The sequence below is a fragment of the Helicoverpa armigera genome, chromosome 12, assembly GCF_030705265.1.
Source record: "Helicoverpa armigera isolate CAAS_96S chromosome 12, ASM3070526v1, whole genome shotgun sequence".
Taxonomy (NCBI): domain Eukaryota; kingdom Metazoa; phylum Arthropoda; class Insecta; order Lepidoptera; family Noctuidae; genus Helicoverpa; species Helicoverpa armigera.
This window is the reverse complement of record NC_087131.1, coordinates 5,264,946-5,284,488: the sequence shown is the minus strand read 5'-3', so window position 1 is coordinate 5,284,488 and position 19,543 is coordinate 5,264,946. Positions and strand designations below refer to the sequence as shown.

The window sequence follows — 19,543 nt, the reverse complement described above, 5'->3', positions numbered from 1 at the left end:
ATATTCTAATAGCGTTTCAATAAAAATTTAATAAAAAATCCGCTCGCTTCGCTCGCAATTTTTTCATAATTCCTGGTTTGTTCTGCGCTTTTTGAGTCCTCAATCTAACAAAAAGTTAAAGCACCGAAGTAGCAAAAACAACTGACGCTCTAAACTGACGATTTCTAAGCTATTTATGAGGTGGAGGACTTTTGTGTCCCAAAACTCGAAAAATTTCGCGCTCGCTGCGCTCGCGCCTTTCACTTGACAGTGACTATTTTCTGATTTCTTTAGGTATTATTGCGTCCCAAACATCAAAAATTTCGCGCTCGCTACGCTCGCGGCTTCTTCTCTTTGCAGTGCTTTTTTCCACTATTGTTTGGGTAGGTATTTTTGTGACCCAAAACTAAAAAAAAAAAAAAAAATCGCGCTCGCTTCGCTCGCGACTTTTTCACTTTACGGCGGTTTTTTTTACTCGTTTTGGTACAAAATTATTGATTTTGGAACAGAAAAGTTTTTACATTTGTCGTTTTTTTTGGGAGGGTGCTCAATAGGTAGTCCGCCCCGGGTGCCACCCGTTGCTACGCCGCCACTGAATCATAGCACCCGAACGAATGAACCGATTTCAATTTAGTTTGTTTTTTGTACTACAGGTGTTTTACGAACGAGTGTTCTTAGACATGTTTGATGAAAATCGATTGAGCCATTTAAAAGTTACAGAGGTTTTACGCTTCAAAGTCGCTGTCATATAAACTTGTTAACATTAAACTCTTCGGTACATAGAGGCTTGCAAAAATAATCTAGTAAGTAACTGACAGAAATATCATTAAGTTCACAATCATTAGGGGCGGCAAAAATTGAATGGCCTACTAGCGGCAAGTTTGTAAATCCGCCACTGATGATATCACTGTGTATAAGCATAGTAGGCTGTAGGTAATAATTTTACTGGGCGCGGTGTAGTCTCATAAACATTTGGTATTTTGATATTTAGGCATTATGTGATGTAAACTAAAAATTATGTAGTTATTTTGCGACTTAACTTAGGCATTATTATTTGAAATTTTGTATCCCATTATAAGACAAAATATGAGTTAATACTACTTATTCTAAGACCTATTATGCTTTGTTGCATGTTTAACAAAATAAAGTATCTTTATGCGATTAAGAGATTTGTCGATTTATTGGTCTAAGATGTGGTCATAACGCAGATACATATTTTTATCAGGATGCAAATAGATCACTAAGGAAGTCGATAAAACTGCTGGCTGAAGGTAGTATAAGTAATATTCAGTGTATTTATTTCATTTGACTAGTCCTTGACTCCCAATACGTTATATAAAAAAAATATTATCAATGGCAGCCTCTAGGCTCTCTACAATTTAATGGATCATGTATATCCATTAAATTGTGTAATAATACGAATAGTGAAAATTTTTCTTTTGGCTTATATTGCGCAAAAATGTTTAAGGGCTAGCATTTTTACTGCGCAATAATTTTGAGCAATTTAATTTTTCGCTTGGGTATGGAATCTATGAAGAACCGAAAGGACCGTTCTCCGCAATGAGGCGACGCGACGGTATCCTTCTGTGTGTGTAGGACAGGCATAATGTAACAATTTCATTCATTCGAAAACCGATTCATTCATTCACCTCATCCTTGTCTATTCCTGTGATATCTATCCAATCCAAGTAAAAAAAGAATATTTTTTGTGAAAGCGTAGCGCATTTGTGACTACTGCGTCTAATTATAATTTTGTTTGTAAAGATATTCACTATTTAATTAACAAAAGATGTGCATGAATTCTTCAGTGGGTGATTTGTTTGCAATATTATGATAGTTTCAATATGTAATCCGTAAAATTCATACTTGATTTCTCAAGCGATTAGGTACCGATCTAGTCATCCATGGCCACCATTTTAGAATTTACTCGGTGGTGCTCTCGAGTAATTTATTTTTGTTGTATGAAAAAGATGCGTTGTTTCTGTTGAAAATGTAACTATTCTTATCTTTAGTTCTTTATCTTTGAGTTTCGATGTATTACGGATTACATTTGTAACAAGAAAATGAATATTTTGTAATTTTTGAGAGTGACTCCATAGACTAGTTTAGTTTTCAGGAATACCTAAGTGAAGACTAAATTGGTGGCAAAATGGTGTCGACAAGGCAAATGAGCAGTGTCGGAGGTGGCAATGGGGGCAGCGATGGTGCAGGTCCCTCTCACGCGGAGCCCGTGGCGGTGTCCCGCGTCACTCGTCATTCCAGCGCCTTGATGCCGGGAGGTTCCTCGCCGCACGCTAGTACCTCTAAATGCACTTTAGTGCCGGCCCCCAAGACTCACACTACCAATATACTTGATTTGCCAGTCGAAGTTATTGAGAAGATTATTACCTATTTGGGATTCAAAAGTGTCTCACATCTTAGAATGGTTACTATTTTTTATGATTTATCTAAATAGCTAGCAAAATACGTTCCATCTTGCCCCAATAATACATTTCAAATAAGATTTTATTGAAATTAGTTATCAATACCATTTTATCATGAGGCTGGCTATTGCTTTTATAGTGTTGGAGATCATAAAGTTGTCCTGGCTTTAGCCTCCTCAAATAATAAAGGGACATAATGTATAGTTGATCAAGGCAAATGTTAAATTGAACAGGCTTGTATCTGGTTATAATGAATGTGAATTTTAAATTCCTTATTGAATTTCTATCAGGGAATATACTGTTGAGTATTATAATGTACTTTTGTATGAAGATCTCTTTCTGATTTCATTTCAATTTCAGCAGTAATAATAATAAATTCAACTAATTTAATTTGAATGTTAGTCATCCTGTGTTAGTCTTCGCTATATGCAATTTTCCTGTTTTGAACATTGTATTAACTAAATATAATTTTATTGATGCAATTTAGCTAAGTTTGAATTACTTTTTGGTTCTCATGGGGAAAGAAGCAATCTCTGTTGTGTTTTGCAAGACAACATAGCATACTAATAATATAGCACTGGCATTGTTATATAACATTTTATAATATTGCAGGTTAATCGGCAGTTCAATTCAATATGTAGCAGTATATTAAACTCTACATTTCAACGGTTACAAAATCAGATGTTGCATAGATTTCAATCAATCAAAGCTAAGATGCCACGTCGGGAGTCTGCTCGTAGAAGTCACCCGCTGGCGTGCGAGTCCGATATTATTGAAACTTTGCATATGAGACTCAGTCTCTTGCAGATGACATTTGGAAAGCATATTGAGAGGAAACACTGCTGTTTCTTCCCAGGAGAGGTAAGCACAAGTCTTTTATTATTTCTAGTAATAGCATTTTTTGTACATAGCTGTAAATTTTGTCTTTTGAGGTGATTCTAAATGCTTTTAATATTGGATTTATAAAATAACATCAAGACAAGAATTATAAGCCCATTGAAACAAATACAAGCTGAAATTTGCCACAGATGCAAATCAACAACCTGTATAAGAGGATTTAATAATCTTGTTTCACAAACAATGTTGATGATTCTACTTTAAATGTACATGATGATACCTAGCGAGTGTTTGTGTAAATAATATATTCATTTCTGCTGTAATGCAAATGTTTCTTATTTACACAAACAACTTGTTTTAGTCCTTTTGGTATTTTATGAAATTTAGGTAGACATAATGCCTTGAGGCATTTAAACAAAACTGCGTTTATGTACAGCAATAAGGAAGTATAAATCATGTGCTAATGTAATGATTCATTTAATTATTACTTGTAATTATCTGTATCAGCTTGTGCAATGTGAAATTGTGAATATTGATTAGTTTGAATAGCATGCATATGATGCATTTTACTGTATCTCAGTTTTATATTCCCTTTTCAATAAAACAAGATTCTATGAGTCTAGAAAGAGTATAAAACTGGCACTAAGTCGTAAAAACATTGTAGTTACTAGTAAACCAACCATTATTATGGTAAAGCGTGAATTAAGACCTCGGTCGTGCTCCCGCAACTCTGCCATAGAGGTTGCTTCGTGGTTTTTACGCAATGTTTTTTGCCCATGGTATCTATGTGTACTTTACGGTACAAAAGTTGCGCCTCGGAAGCCATGCGGTCCGCAATATTGGTTTCGTTGAATGTTATAATGATAATGATATTGATTAATTAATTTGAACTGCCTTTAATTGATACAAATGATTTTAGTTTTTACAGCCATAATTTATCTAGATATTTTAACCTTTAACTAGGGACGTGACAAATTGAGAACACTATAAGGGACATGTAGTCTCACAGGCTACTACTTTTAAATTTAAATTTTGTCATAAAATTGCATTATAATGATTTAAAATGCGTTGATATTTATTTGTTGGAATGTAATAAAACAAATATAAATTAATTCAATCAGTTTTTATAATCACTTTAAACACAAATGATAATTAACACTTAGTTGTACTTTTCAGCCTTAATTGACTTGAGATCCTTATTTTAACATTTTAATAGACCTTACATAAATGATATGACAAATGTAACTCTTTTTACTAAAAATTAAACAATACAAAGATAAAAAAAACATAAAAGCTACTTCTGAAAACAAAACATAAAAATTCTGACACACACTCTGTTTGGCATAAATCATTGGCAATTTTTTCAAAATTCGATTTCCGTAATTCCGAAAGAGGCAAGGCATCATCCGAACTATCAGTGTTATCTCCTTCTCTAGTAATCTCGCTCCCCACATTGCTTGAAATGTTCTCCTCTAGATCTTCATCTTGGTCACTTTCACGTAACTGCAGAAGTTCACGGTCGAAAACCTAAAACTCTTCAATATCACCTTCACTGTCTGATTGGTCTGAAGCTAGCAAGAGGGCATTGAGTTCCTCTTCATATCCACTCGTAATACTGTTCTTTTTGATGAAGTCGACGGCTGAAGTTCACGTTTCCTAGCGTTTTCTGCCATTTTACACTAAAAGCAAAAAAATTGTTCGAAAAAATATTTATTTCACAACTAGGGACATGTAGCCTGACAGGCTACAATCGAATTTCAAATTAAAATTACGAACCTGTTATTTATCTTACGCCACGTCTGCTCCCTTCTATGGTCGTTTTGGCACTAAAACAAAAGCTACTGAGACGCTGGGTCCCGGGAAGCGGGGGGAAATCGTCAATTCTAAGAATTTACCGAACACACGACGCCTGTGAGACTACACGTCACTAGTTAAAGGTTAAAGTGTATAAAATACCTACGGCGACCTATAATAATGAGATCATTTGATTCATCACGAAAATACCTGACGTTTTTTCCGTTTGTCACGCACGGATTTTTTTAATCGGCGCTGTTGTCTCTTGGTAATTTATTAGGTAGTTCAACATTAATTTAGATAGTTGAAAGAGTCCCTTGTAGTTCCGTCTATAAATAGACTTCCCAATCGTTACTATGTTTATGGGACAGCAACACGTGTATCGTGCAGTGTTTGCATCATTAAAAATGTCCCATCAGTCAATTGCTTTGTACAATTGAGATTTAGATTATGTTGATCAGCAAGGTTGCAGGTAGCCTTGTTGACCAATATAATAAAATGCTGACTGAGCAAATCTGGGGAATGGTTTCGAACTTTGATTATAGCTTGCTCAATACTTATCAAGGTAAGTTTTAGCTTATGCAGATGTTCGTCGGATATTACGTATACGGAGTAACTATAATTGCTTTGTAGTAGCTAGCAAAAAACTGACCATAGATACTCTCAGACGTAAGAATAGGATGTGTCATGATAATGTGCACAAACCAGTGCAACTACAACATCAATGTTTGTAGCATGCATAAAGCGTTTCACCTCTAAGCGTAGGCGAACCTATCACTCATCGTACTTGAGTTTGACAGTTTTGAAGTTTTTTTTATCATAAAAATAGCTTTTATTTTCTAAATTCTACAGCGGTATAACTCCGCTATCTAATCACAGACAAACCGCAGAAACCGTGCATGCCAGAACATTACCCATAACACTTTACGTAAATCATGATCTGACCGCGGAATTCATGTTTTTGAGAGTTCCCTATACTAATATCGAAAGGAGGATTGTGGAAACGATGGAATGGTGAAACCTCGGTGTTTCTTGAAATACGAACTGCTAAACGTGAAACCCAGTAAAATAGAAATGAATGAAATCAATGCCAAAATAACCAATATTAAGAACAAAAGAATCTAAAGCAATGGCGTAAAATGGATTTCGAAACACTGAAGTAAAACAGATGAAATTGAAATAACTATGTAATTTAATGTTATGCACCCCGATTTTCGACTTGTAACATCGTGTTATGCAACTGCATGAAAAGCATGGTGCTGTTTGAAACGTATTGGTTTATCGACAAATTATAAATAGGTGTCTTATTGATTACCTTGTTTTGTTTCTAAAGTGGAGACTTTGATGTATATTGGCTTAACGTGATATTGGTCTGTATGTAATACTTATGCATATGAATGGTTCTTATGACTAGTAGAGTTTGTATCTCGTTAATAAAAGCAAATAAAAAGCGCGCTTGTTATCATACTTGTGGGGTACTGACACGGGCTTAATTTTAACTAGTTCTTACCAGATATATGCAGGAATTTATGTGTACGCACGCTCCTGGCCGTCTTATGACATAATAATCCTTGCACATCAACGTTGTGTTATTACATCCTGTGTGTAATTGAAGTCAAGCACACTGCCCTAATTTCGAGATGAAATTATATCTTTAAGAATTCCTATTTCATCCTTTATCATTAAAATAATAGACAATTATCTTGCGATGAATAATACTAATTAGTGTCAATCTATCATGAGTTGTGTTAAATATTGTGCGAGGAATCGAAATATCCAATTTTGATTTAAATTCGGGATAGCAAACAAATTGTCGAGCTGGGCAGTCCTAACTTTTCGTTCTATGGAACCTTTACCTATCTCCGCCCAACCTTTGTATCGAACCTATTTAACCTTTTAATCAATGGCCGTTGAATGAGCTATACAAGTTAGACCATATACGCCCGTATTGGTCAAACTCGGTCAGATGTCGATTTACTCTTTATGATGACCCTGACCTAGAATCGCGTTCTGTTTTGTATGGTGACACAAAAGGAGAGAATTAGCAACGTTTACAATTGCAGCTCTAAAAATCTCTTAGCAAAGTTGTGTCCTAGATAGTATTCTTTTGTTCACAGTCGTGTTTAGCGAAATGCACAGCTCTGCTTTTTTCAGAATTTGAATGGAATGGAGCTAAAAACAAATGTTGCTTGCGAGTTTTGGTTAAAACCTCTTGTTACCAGAATAGATTCGAAAATTTTTGCTATTCGGTCAGTCTGCGTCTTTGTGCAGATAGACAAGAAGGGTTGTGTTTATTTTATTGCACATAGCCAATAAGCAATCATGAAACTTATTACCTCTTATCATTGAAATCCTATTCAAATTCTCACAATTATTTAACACCATTTATCTTCATTCACGTTATGCCTAGGTTTTAAATTTCAAAATGTTATATAGCCTAGGATCTTTAAGAAAAACAGGTTGATACCTCGTTATCTTTTGGAATTGAAATGTGGATTCTCGTTCTTCATTGAGATAACCTATACGCCACATGGAAACATGCTTTTTGCAAGAGTATCCAATATTTGTAAGATCTTTAAATGATTTTTGAGAATAAAGCTCTGTGACAAACTGATGACAATTTCATAAAACGAGAAAATGGCATAGAGGGATTGAATATAGACAGGGGCACGTTATGTCTGCTGGTGAATTTGCTGTTAACGGTGTATGTACCTCCAATGTAATAATAACATGTTTTGGTTGAATAAAATTATTCTAAAACAAAACGCCACACACTTTATGGGTTGTATCTGGTATTAATTTTGTAAACAATAGTATAAACTCGTCTCATTATCTTTATTATAGATATTAGATGAAGTATACAGTATTCTGTCATACTTAAAAACCACGACAAAACTAGCAAGACCTTACAAGGTGACTGATGAACTCTTTGATTTGACAACAATGGCCATGGAATACTTCAAAGAACACATTGAACCCAACTTGCCAGAGATAACATACTTTGGTACAGATTTCTTTGATATTACTACAGCATTTTCACGTGAGTATCAAAGCACGTTACTTTTTTATATTCCCACAGAGAAAGGACAGTTTTATCAAATTGTGTAATATAATATGCAATTTTTATTTGTAGCCTGTCCCACTACTGTGCCAATGGCTTACCCAGTCTTCCAATATTTCCTTTCGAAAGCTCGGATCAGCGAGGAAGCCGTCTTTAATTAATGACCTAATTTACATAAATTGAATGTTTAAGGCAATTAATATGTTTTATTTAACTGATTACAGCTGGCGAGAGTAGTAAATCGTACATTTGTCTGGACTCGCCGCCGCCCAGTGGGTTCGAGTCGTCTTCGTCGCAGCAGGCCGGGGCCAGCGTGTCGGACCGCAGGGTGTCTTCGCTGAATATGTACCTGGAAGAGAGTCTGCCGCCCTCCCCGCCTCCGCCGCAGAGCAACATGGTGCTACGGAAACGGATACATCGCATTAAACAAGGAATGAAAAAGTGAGGACAAATTTTAAATATAACTGTTGTTTTACGCAAACAAGGCGATTAACTTAACTATTAAGACGTCGATTTTCATTTTTTTTAATGATCTCCAACGATAAATCGTAATACCTGCAGACGAAATATTAGTTGTTTAATTTTTATTTATTATATCTTCAGGTACAACGACCAGCTATCAGCATTGCGCAGTGATCTTCGTAGTTGCAAACGCAAGACGGCTCTTCAACAGAAACAAATTGCAGAGCAACAGAAGCAGATTGCTGAGCAGCAGAAACAGACCTTGGAGTATGCTAACCGCCTTGATGATTACGATAAGAAGAATGAGGAAACAAGCCGCAAGTTTCAAACTTTATTACAGGTAAAAATATAGCCTTGGTTGCAAGTTGTAGTTACATATTTTGATTCTACTAAAAATCAAACGCTGATGTTGTAAATCCTACCAGAACTGGTGGTCTAGTTATTGTCACTATTAAATACTGTGTGTATTATCTATATATTTATTGTTTATTTATATTTTAATATTGATCGCTTGATGTTTTTGTTCTACAGGAGTTAAATAAGTGCAAAACGGAGCTACAGTACTGGCGTTCCCGTTCCCCGGCCGTGCCGCCGCTCTGCGCCGAGTGCGGCGCGTCCCTACGTCTGTCGCCTGCCTCGTCACTAGCACAGGTAAGCCTCCACTAGTGGGATGTGATGCTGAAGTTATGTGAAAAGTCAGATAATCAGTTTAACCAAGGGATATCCTTCATTAAATTCTAGCTCCATTGAAAATTATGGTATTAAGCTGAATTCAGTTAGACTGGAAGTCTATTAAAAGGCTACACCTAATTTCCCGTAAATTGAAAGCTATCCCCATTTAAAATTCCATTATATGAATTGCAGTGGGCGGCCGGCACCAGCTCGGAGCCGACAGAGTGCGAGATGGGCGCTGGCGACGCCGAGCCCGCGCCGCTGCCCAGCGCCGCGCCCGAGCCCACCACCGAGCTGCCCCGCGCCGACCTCAAGCCTGAACCCAAGTCCAAGCCTGACTCTAAATCAGAAACCAAGTCCAAATCCGAGGCGAAAGTGGAGACCACCACCAAATCTAAACCTGAGCTTAAAGTGGAGAGTAGTAAATGTAAACCGGAGCCTAAAGCGGAGAGCAGTAGCGAGTGCAGCGTGTCGACGCCGCCCACGCGGCGCCGCGCGTCGGCCGACGCGGCGGCCGGCGCCACGCCCGAGCGCAAGAAGCGCCGCCTCACGCGCCCGCGCAAGCTGTGAGCGAGCCCAAGGCTGCACAGAACATTCTCGAATCGACGGTGAGTCGGATCATTCTTGTTACACTACTTCCGATCAAATTTGGCGAGTTTACAGTTAGCTGTTCGGCTACGCAGTAGATTTTTTTTGGACAAAATTGTCTGTAGCCAATAACCTACCTCAAATTCGCCAAGTTATTTCGGAGGTACTGTACATTTGCGGCCCGATGTTATGACAAAAAAGAGGACCCTGAATTTAGCGATTCGCCTCGCAATATTTGTTGTTATTTATTTCTCGCGATTGAATCCACTTTAAATAAAATTGACAGTGGGTTAATGCTCGCTTTACTGCAATACACTGTTCCATGTGCTTAACTTATTGACCTGTGATGTATTGCATGCGGTAAATCCAGTTAGCCTTCTTTTTATTCTTTGGAATTAAAAGTGTATTATTATATTCAGATTTTGAATTTCGTTTATATTTATGCACAACTACTGTTTAGTATCAGACATGTACTGTCTCTCGGGGTCCGTGAAATTGCTAAAATGAACTGAATAGGTATACCTATTCTTTTATGGTTATTTGCTTTGCATGGATAATACATGAATATGATTACATATAAAGTAAGCATATTCATCTGCAATCCAATTGAATTGGTTCGAAAGTTGTGTGTTGATAGAGTTAGCATTGAATGTTATATTTGGAGCGGGGTGTAGTAAACCCGCAGTTGACGCGGGCGCCTCGGTCAGGACGTTGTTGAGTAATGATAAAAACTTTATGTACGTACGACGATCCGCAGCCAGTAAACATTAATCTGGAGTCCATTATAAAAATTGCATTCACTCATAGTATGTAAAGTAATATTTTATAGATTTATTAAAAATTTGTAGTATTTAAAATTGGTTACTATCTCAGAATATGATTTAACACACTATGCACATAATATTTTTTATTTACTGACTAAACGGAGTATTGCTTTGATGTTGTAATTTTTTAAACAATATATTCTCCTGGGCGAATTGTTTGCATGTGTATATTATTGTTTAACAAATTGCAAGATTGTGTTGTAGAATTTTATCTGAAACTTAGTTGTAATAGTTGGATTGATTTACAATTTACTGCTGATTTGACCTTCATTGTGGACCATTTGTGAACAAACTAAAAATCTACCCAAAAATACTTGACTATCTTTATAATTGAAATAATTGTTTCGGAACGAATACTTTGTCAATTTAGCAATCGCAAACACGACTGCTGATCATGATGGTGTAATAGGTTCCATTCTCTTTTTTTATTGGATTTTCTCGTATATATCTATAAATTAAGATTTTCCCTTGATTAATGAGCATAATATTTACGAAGTAGTCCTTAGGTACGATGTTCCATAAAACTTGCAATTAGTGGTTTTGAGGTTAATTTATTAGGAGTGGATAGTATTCTACAAATTCGCAGCTTACTTTCAAGTAGTCAAGCTTTAATTAATCTGCACAAAGGTGACGGTGTGTTGGGCCAGCGTGCGCTTTATCTTAAACTCAGCGTAATTTTTGCCTCATGATTCTGAAATGAAGAATTGCACCACAATATTAAAGAATCTTATAATAGTTTAGTATTTTATTTTTTTGGTTTGTTTACGCTGTTCCATGGGTTTAGATGCTTGCAGATATTGTTCAGGGCAGTATTCATATACCAAATGGCTAAATAGATTTCTTTATGATGAGATATGATGTGTTATAAATTATGAAACATTTAAATGACTTTAGTACTGGTCAATGCTATGTTTGTTTCTTTGAGGTGACAGTAAGAAATTATTATTTGATTAATTTACTATAGAAGATATTTATTTATTAGTCTATTACACTTGCGTAACAACGTGATTACCGACGGATTGTCTGGTATAATTTCTTTTTGTGGCTTGCGAAACCATTGGCAAAACTTGTTATGCATACGTACATTTTTCATATTTTCCAAAACTGAATTAAACATGATCGACAACGAAATTATTTCATAGTTCACCTCAAGGATCCAATAAACTTTCAGTTTTAAATAATGTTTGAGTAAAAACGGAGTTTCTGCTAAATAGAGACCACAGCGTCGCGATAAGTGTTCGCAATACTAAAACGGTGCTGTGGTCTCTGTCTAGAGAGTTACAATTAGTTTTAATTTATAGGTTTTACAGCCCTGATAATTTTAATTTAGCAAAATAGGTTTTAAAAATGATTGTTAATGAAAATGGCGGTTGAATGTTGTGTTTATTTGTAAATATTCTAAAAGTAAAATCACATGTGTAATGTACAAATGAATATATTTATGATTGTATAAATATACAACAGTGTAAATGAAATATTTTTGTGACATGGTGTACAGTTAGGTGACAGTAGATGTGGCATAAAGCTATTTTCCATACTTTGTGTTTAAGAGATGTGCTCACGGGCTTCACACAATTCTTGCATCATGTCACTTAACAATTTACGAACATATCAGCCAAATTCATCGAGTCATCATCGTGCAGGTTACCCAAACGATAAGCACTTAGTTCACTATTGTATTCTGTATCAAATACGCACAACTACTACATATATTTATATTGATTGACAGATTCGTTTATTTAATTTGCTATTTGTGAGTCATTCACCTTTAATTGCGTTTGTGGTTTTCATGCTACATTATTATGTACATAATATTCTTAGTGCATATAGTATATAAATATTTCCGATGTTTTTTACATACAGAAATCACGAGTACAAATATTTTTCGTTATTATGCCACAAAGGCTTCTTTGTTTCGGTTACAAAAATAATATTCCTCGTTTATACTACATACTATATCCTTTTACTTAGTCATTACACTACAATATATTACTTTGAACAAGACAGATTGTAAAATATTCAATCACGAGATGCTTTTGAGATAATAATTGTAGAGAACATATTATTACTTAGGTGAAACACCTATTTGGACAATAAGAAATGTTAGTTACCATTGTCTGCCACAGTAGCGAACATGCATTAGAAAATAAAGCTCTTAAGATGCTTGACAGCCACGCTACAAGTGTTTTTACCCGACTGCCAAGAAGGGTTATATTTTTGCGCGTTTCTTGTATGTATGTAACATTTTTTTTTACCTCATATCTACGAAACGGCAGAATGCATTACGACAGGCAGGGTATCGACGGAATTGTTTCGATTCCTCAAGTATTCTTTAGATATGACGTTCAAAAACAACATGGCATCTAAGTAATCGCAGATTGAAGTAAAACATTTTCCTTTGTTTTCTGCAACAATGATATAATCATTACCCAAAATGGTATATAATTATCAAAATAGAAAAATAAACTAAAATTAGATTTGATTTTTAAAAATAAACGCCTAAAATAGAGTGAATAAATTATTAATCATTAAATACCTTCACCAAGTAAACTAAAAATATTGCAATCAAAATATTATTTGAAATAAAAAATCCGCCTGTATGAAAAATTTTAACTCTAACTGAAAAGGTCGAAAACAAGTTGAATAGTTGCAGTTTTGTGACCAACTTGATAAGCAAGTGTTCCATAGAACAGTCCCTTTTTTAATTTTGGAAACCCAATATTTCACCACACTCACAGCAGAATATTGCCACATAAAACAGACCACCTTGTGAAAAAGAATATTTATTATAACTCACTGACATTGTTCAAATTGTTCTACCTCTCAGTTCATTAGTAAAGATTTTGCGTGCAGGTGGATTTTTTGATTTTAAATAATATTTTCTGAGTTCATACACTAAAGTGTAACATATAGACGGGAATAGATAAACCGCTAATGTGTGTTCAACGTACGACGCTACTCTCGTTTGACCTCTTTGCCATGTTAATCTGTATATAGTTACAATTTGTACATACTATGTATGCTGTGTGTAGGACTGTAGATTGTTTCACATTCTTAGAGTTGTAAGGCAAGATATAGAATAAAAAGAAGTACACAGATTATTTTTAATATTTCTATCTTGAGAGAACCGAAATCTGAGTTTGTCTCACGCTGAGACGACTTAGCGCCTCGGCAGACGCTGCCGGCTCTAGCGGCGGTGCAATCGTGTACATTATGTGTTATATTCAATGGCTATGATATTTCAACGATCTAATAACGAACTTATAAGGTAACGTTTAAACATTCTTGGAAACTCGGTACATATTTATTGGACTATTTTCTTTTATAATTTATTTAATTGTTAATTTTCTATTAAAGGTGAATGTTACAAATGAGTTTATTATCATTTAGCCAATTATTAGAGTACATTGTGTACATAATAACATACTAGGTTAAGTAGTCCACTTAAAATGATTTTCGAAGTGCATGCAACGGCGACAGGCGGTCTATATTCATTTGTTAGTCGCGTGGAACTGGCTCATTTCATGTTGCAAATGATTAAAATGTAAAATAATACTAATTATCTTATATTGTAATAATAATTTCGTGTCGAGTTTATCTTTGAAAGTGTTCCATTATACTTAAGTTGAAGTTTGTGAGGAATAAAACAACTGAAATGTATCTGATAGATTATCTGCCATGCGATTCTGTAACAAACACATCATCGATGCTAACAACGACGAGTTCACAGATGTCACATCGTAGACATCGCTTTTAAAAACAACGTTGCTGAAAACCGTATTCGCTTAGCTCAAAAGTTCGTCGACGATCTGCCGAACAACGATGTCGGGTAGGATGTTTACAGTGTTGCCAAGTTTCTTCTAAAGCAATTTAAAGTATAATCGAGGAAATCTCGACTAACGTTTTTTGGCATTATTTCGACATTTTTAATCAATGTAAATGCATAACATGTATGTATAAAACACATTCTATTCGATAAGCAACGAATATTTAATTAATCATATCATAGACCGGGCGCTAGAGGTATGTGAGTATGCAAAATGTGAGTACCAAATTTCGCCAACGGATTTAGGTGAGGAAAAGGTCAAAGAATAATAATGTGGATCTTGCCGGTCAATTTTTTGGTCCATTTTTTTTTTACCCCCTCTTCTCTTATTAATAAAGGGAATGTATTCTATGTAATGTAAAATCGTTTTAATTATTATTTTCGTAATAATTTATAGTATTTTCTCGAGTTATAAGTGAAGATGGATTCTTAAATAATAAAAAAAAAAAACAAAAATTACAGTAATAATTTTTTTTTTATTGATAAAAAAATGAAAGTTATATATGAAAACCAGCTAATTAAATCATAAATGTAGTTCAAAGTAGGTAAAAAAATAATCATTTTTATTTACACATTTGTTATTGATGCATTTACATAATGAAATACAAAACAATTCCGATTTTTTGCAATTACAAGACATTGTGCGACAATTTGAAGTACATTTACATGGTGGAATTAATGACTCTGGTAAAGACGGCTTCGTCATTTGTCGTGGACGTAAGTCACCGTTGAGCTTTTTCGTAACCAAATGAACAATAAATAATAATAATAATAAGCCCCGCAGGGCATCTGAGGCGGATGACGGAGAGTAGCGACCCCGCGGGGCTATATATCCGAGTGCTCCAGGGAGAGTATACTGTCCCCCACCTCTGGCCTGCCGGAGTGAAGCATGACGGGGATAGGTCTCCCGCCTCTTGGCTTGCCTTCATCGGCCAGTCAGAGTGGAGTCGCTAGAGCAAGGTTAGTCCTGCTCGGAGGGTAGGTGCCTCGTGGTAAGTGGCGAGTGGGCCGGTGATGCTGGACCCACAGGGAGCGCGTGATCTGCGTTTAACGTCCGCCAAGGCATCCTCACCCTTCTCAGCCGCTCATGTTCCTGTTGCCTTCTTGTTGCTTTTCAGTGACTGATTCCCGGGGGCCCAGTAAGTGAGTTGGCGAGTCTCCACCTGCTATTTTTACGTGTGCAAACATTGTTATCGGCAGGTGCCATAGTTCCCATAGTTTCCCCATCCCTAGTCCATTAGCATCCCATCACAATAGCCCAAGTAGTTTTCATCCATAGTTAGCAATAGTTTAGCACAGAACCGGGGATTGTCCTTGGGTACATTTCTATAGTGTATACAGGGATAATCGTCGGTTTTGTGTCACCATTTCATTAAAGTTGTCTCAGCGTGTCGGCTTCGGCCCCACGTCCGCCTCCCAAAAATCCGGGACTCTGTAGTCCCGAGGTCAAAAAGAGACATAAATAATAAACAGTAAATATTATTATTTTATATGATATATAAAAAAACGACTTAAAAATGCAACGTCTGTACGTCAATAGATGTAGAAACACACTAAACAAGTGAGCGCGCTATGCTTACTGTATGGGCGGAGAGGGGATGTGAAGGGACTGAGAAGGGACCATAACACCTGGCGGCAAGATGTGTTTTGTCATTATTTAGGGTCTCAGGTATAAGAATCCGGTCACAGTTGCCGTCACTCGGATTTTGCATACTCAACTACCTCTAGCGCCTGGACTATCATTTTCGACATAGAAAATAATGACTCAAATCTTTGACATTTGTTATAATCTAGGTTATGTAGTATAATATATAGTCTGTGTGATTTCAAAACTTTTCAAAACCAAAACAAACATTTTGCTCATAACTTGATTATATCTTTATTTATCTAAATACGAGATTTCAAAGCTCCAAATGGCTTAAGCGGTCAAGTGGACTTTAAAAAAAGTTGTACCCCTAACCAACGGCATTCTACTTGTCCTGTGTTTTATTTCAGTTTGGTTCCAAAACTATCGAAAGTAAGTACACAGTACGTAACATTTACATTTTAATATACAATACAGTCTTTGTGAACTACGTCTATTAACTAAAATATTTATCTTTTAGTGTCTCGCAACGCACTGCCTTCGTTGAGACAGCTGGAAGAGCTAGTAAGCTTTTTGGAAAACAAGGCACGATCCGAAAACAACAGCCCCAAACAGTGACGTAGTGGGTGTATGAAAATATTGGAGCAGTGGTGTAAGGTTAGTAATCAATAATCATTTATGAACCTGTGTGTGTTTACTGTTGCATTAAATCATGGTAAGTATAGTAGGTACTCTTTTACATTGTGTTTTGTATGTATTAGGTACTAAATTAGTGTTGACAGCAGGCATATACATACAATGATTTTACTCTATCCTTCAAATTCAATCATAAAGGCATTTGAAATTGCAACTGAAAGTTAAACCACACCAAGCATATAGTTGTTTTATTTATTTTATATATTACACCATATAATTTTTGCTTGTGTTGCAGTACTGGAAGGACAAAAAGGAGCAGTTCAGAGGAAGTCCAGTTCAATTGCAGCTGCGAGGCAACATGAAGAATTTGCCAGAACTCGGTGTAATTGAGTTAAAAATACATTTCATTATGTGAGGAGAATGTTTTGGAATCTGAATTTAGATAAATAAATCCATGCTCATTATAAAATACAAAATAATAAAAAGACATGTTGAATTAAAATATTGTTTTATTAATTAATGATTACAGAAAAATAAGTATTTTTATAAAAATTACTTTGATACCTGCACACTATTGTGTAATGTTAAAATACTATTTAACATACACAGGTAAAATAATGCAACTTTTCTAAGTTTTTATGTACTTTCTAAGTATATCTTGGACGCCACTGGCTGATAAAAAGGTGAAGGAAAACATCTTGAGGAAACCTGGACTATATAGTCTGAAATCACCAACCCGCATTGAGCAAGTGTGGTGCTCAATGCTCAAACCATGTGAGAGAAGGCCTGTGCCCAGCAGTGGGACGATAAAAAAGAGGCTGTAACAGTAACAGGTACTAAAATACATATGTATTGTTAGAAGGTGTCACACATATTATTGTTTATTAAATAACTTCTAGCATGACGTCCACTGTCCAAGTCACTGCTAGAGTCCGGCTTGCTTGTTAACCGGGTCACAGTTGCTTCTTACCTCGTACTTATCAATAATATCTGGATGGTTGATGGCATCTACTGTATATTGTTGAGTTCTTGAGGCAGATGCCCGTGAGATATTGTTCTTGCAATGTCATATAGCACATAGCATTATTTGGTACATAAATCCCACTAACCAAAAAATTTACAGTACATACAAAAGGTTGATGGCCAGTAAGTTTTAGGCACCTATCCACTGTACTGTATGATGATTTATATTATATTGTTTAAGTGTAATATATTGGTGTGGTTGCTGATTCCTCCTTAACGATTCGCCTTTGTTAGGAAAGGAGAAATCTTCTTTCAACTGTCTAATCTGTTCTTCAGTCAACCTTAATATAGTTTTTATCAGTAGTTAGTAAATCCATATTACGTATCACGGAGGCGTGACTTTTTATTTATTTAATTATCTTGATGTTTAGTTTCTTCCAACAAAAAAATCATAAGTACAGGAAAGACGAACTGCCATCTAAAACATTAAAAATAGGCGTAAACGTTTCAGGAATTAAAGTACGATAAACAAAACATAATAAAAACATATTTTTACATTGCAATTTATTAAATAACTTGCTTTACTTACATTTTAATCGCCTTCATCCAAGAAAACATCCACAATTTACAAGCTTTTCGGTTTGACAGATAAAATCGAGGGCGAAGGCGAGGTTGTCGTTGCAGGCGAGGATGTTTCGTGTTGCTGAATACCGATTTTCATACATTTGGCTCCAAATGTTAGTTCTATGTCACGCCGTCAACATCGTTGAGGCGCTACGATCGCGCAATTTTAACTAATGAATACAGCCGAGTTTACATCTGATGTTACAACGATGATTTCTTGGTTGTAAAGATGTTTTTTCTTAGTGAATCGCACCCCTGGAAGTAAAGCGTAAGATAAATATACTAATATTGTAAACACGATGTCATGTATGTGTTGTAGAGCTTAATGAATTTAAATTTTAGAATTTTACTTTAGATGAGAAACGATTCGAAGTGAACATAATTGTGCCTAAATCAGTTAAGTACTTAATGTCATGAAAAAAATGTAAATTATATGTGCGGACCGATATAAGAAGTTACGGTCTTGTGTACAATATAGACATATATATTTTATTCACGATCTTTTCGAATGACGCAAGATCATTACTAAATTTTAAAACCTTTTATGATGTTTGAAAACAATCATAAGCTTTTTATGAGCAGTAAAACGATGTGTTCTCGCCAGTTGTGGTTTAAATCACTGCATTCGTTGTAATATGATCTTGAAACTTTTAAATAACGTGATTCCTTTTTAAGATAATATGTGTGACATAACAATCCTACAAATATTTCAGACGGAAGGCATATAAAAGCCCACAGCTCTGATAAAACCATGCAATTATCCCAATCTTCGTGGGATATAAATACTACCTACTACTATCGTAATGTTTCTGTACCCTAATCAATGTTCTATTTTTCTTCATCATTCAATAGTGCAATATGTGAATATATCCATTCAATGGTGTTATTTTGGCAAAATGTGCAGTTTTTATTCTTCGAAACTTTAAATAGATGCGATAGGGCTGTAAATTAAGGTATAAAATAACGTTGTTAGAGAAGATAATGATGTCCTGCCAATTGCACTAAATGCATTACAGGAGTTTTATGTTGTGCTCTGGCAAGTGTGTACAACCAGCAAGACTGTCAATTGCTGTAGATATTCTCTTTATGATAGTTATATGATATAGTATTTTTATTAGACAAAAATACAATAAATGTGTGAAGTCCAATTTATCTTTTTTTTTTCTCTTTTAAACCCTACCAACGAACCTATCATCAATTTGATTTTCTGCGTAAGTATTAGCAACTCGCATAAAATATCAGTTATCTAGACTCAAATCTATTATTAAC

The 19,543-nt window shown here is 35.4% G+C and overlaps 1 protein-coding gene and 1 long non-coding RNA gene across 5 annotated transcripts; one reads left to right on the top strand and one right to left on the bottom strand.

Annotated features, from left to right (window-relative positions):
* The first annotated feature begins 1,625 nt into the window (after positions 1-1,625).
* LOC110375012 (F-box only protein 28) lies at positions 1,626-19,422 on the top strand. 4 transcript variants are annotated; one of them, XM_064037125.1, is made up of 10 exons: positions 1,626-1,786; positions 2,089-2,404; positions 3,015-3,263; positions 7,878-8,073; positions 8,319-8,535; positions 8,698-8,896; positions 9,088-9,207; positions 9,421-16,483; positions 16,572-16,708; positions 16,983-19,422. In XM_064037125.1, exons 2-8 carry the CDS (start codon positions 2,129-2,131, stop codon positions 9,796-9,798), a joined length of 1,635 nt encoding a protein of 544 aa, XP_063893195.1. In that variant the 5' UTR covers positions 1,626-1,786; positions 2,089-2,128; the 3' UTR covers positions 9,799-16,483; positions 16,572-16,708; positions 16,983-19,422. The 4 variants fall into 4 exon arrangements, with proteins under 4 accessions (XP_063893195.1, XP_063893197.1, XP_063893194.1 ...); XM_064037127.1 differs by lacking the exon at positions 16,572-16,708 and having other exon boundaries at positions 9,421-9,836; positions 18,299-19,422; XM_064037124.1 differs by having other exon boundaries at positions 9,421-16,708.
* On the bottom strand, positions 4,348-5,250 carry LOC126054639 (uncharacterized). The gene is made up of 2 exons (XR_010277001.1): positions 5,016-5,250; positions 4,348-4,918 (listed from the first exon to the last, which is right to left on the bottom strand). It is a non-coding gene; the product is annotated as an uncharacterized LOC126054639 (long non-coding RNA).
* Positions 19,423-19,543: the final 121 nt, after the last annotated feature.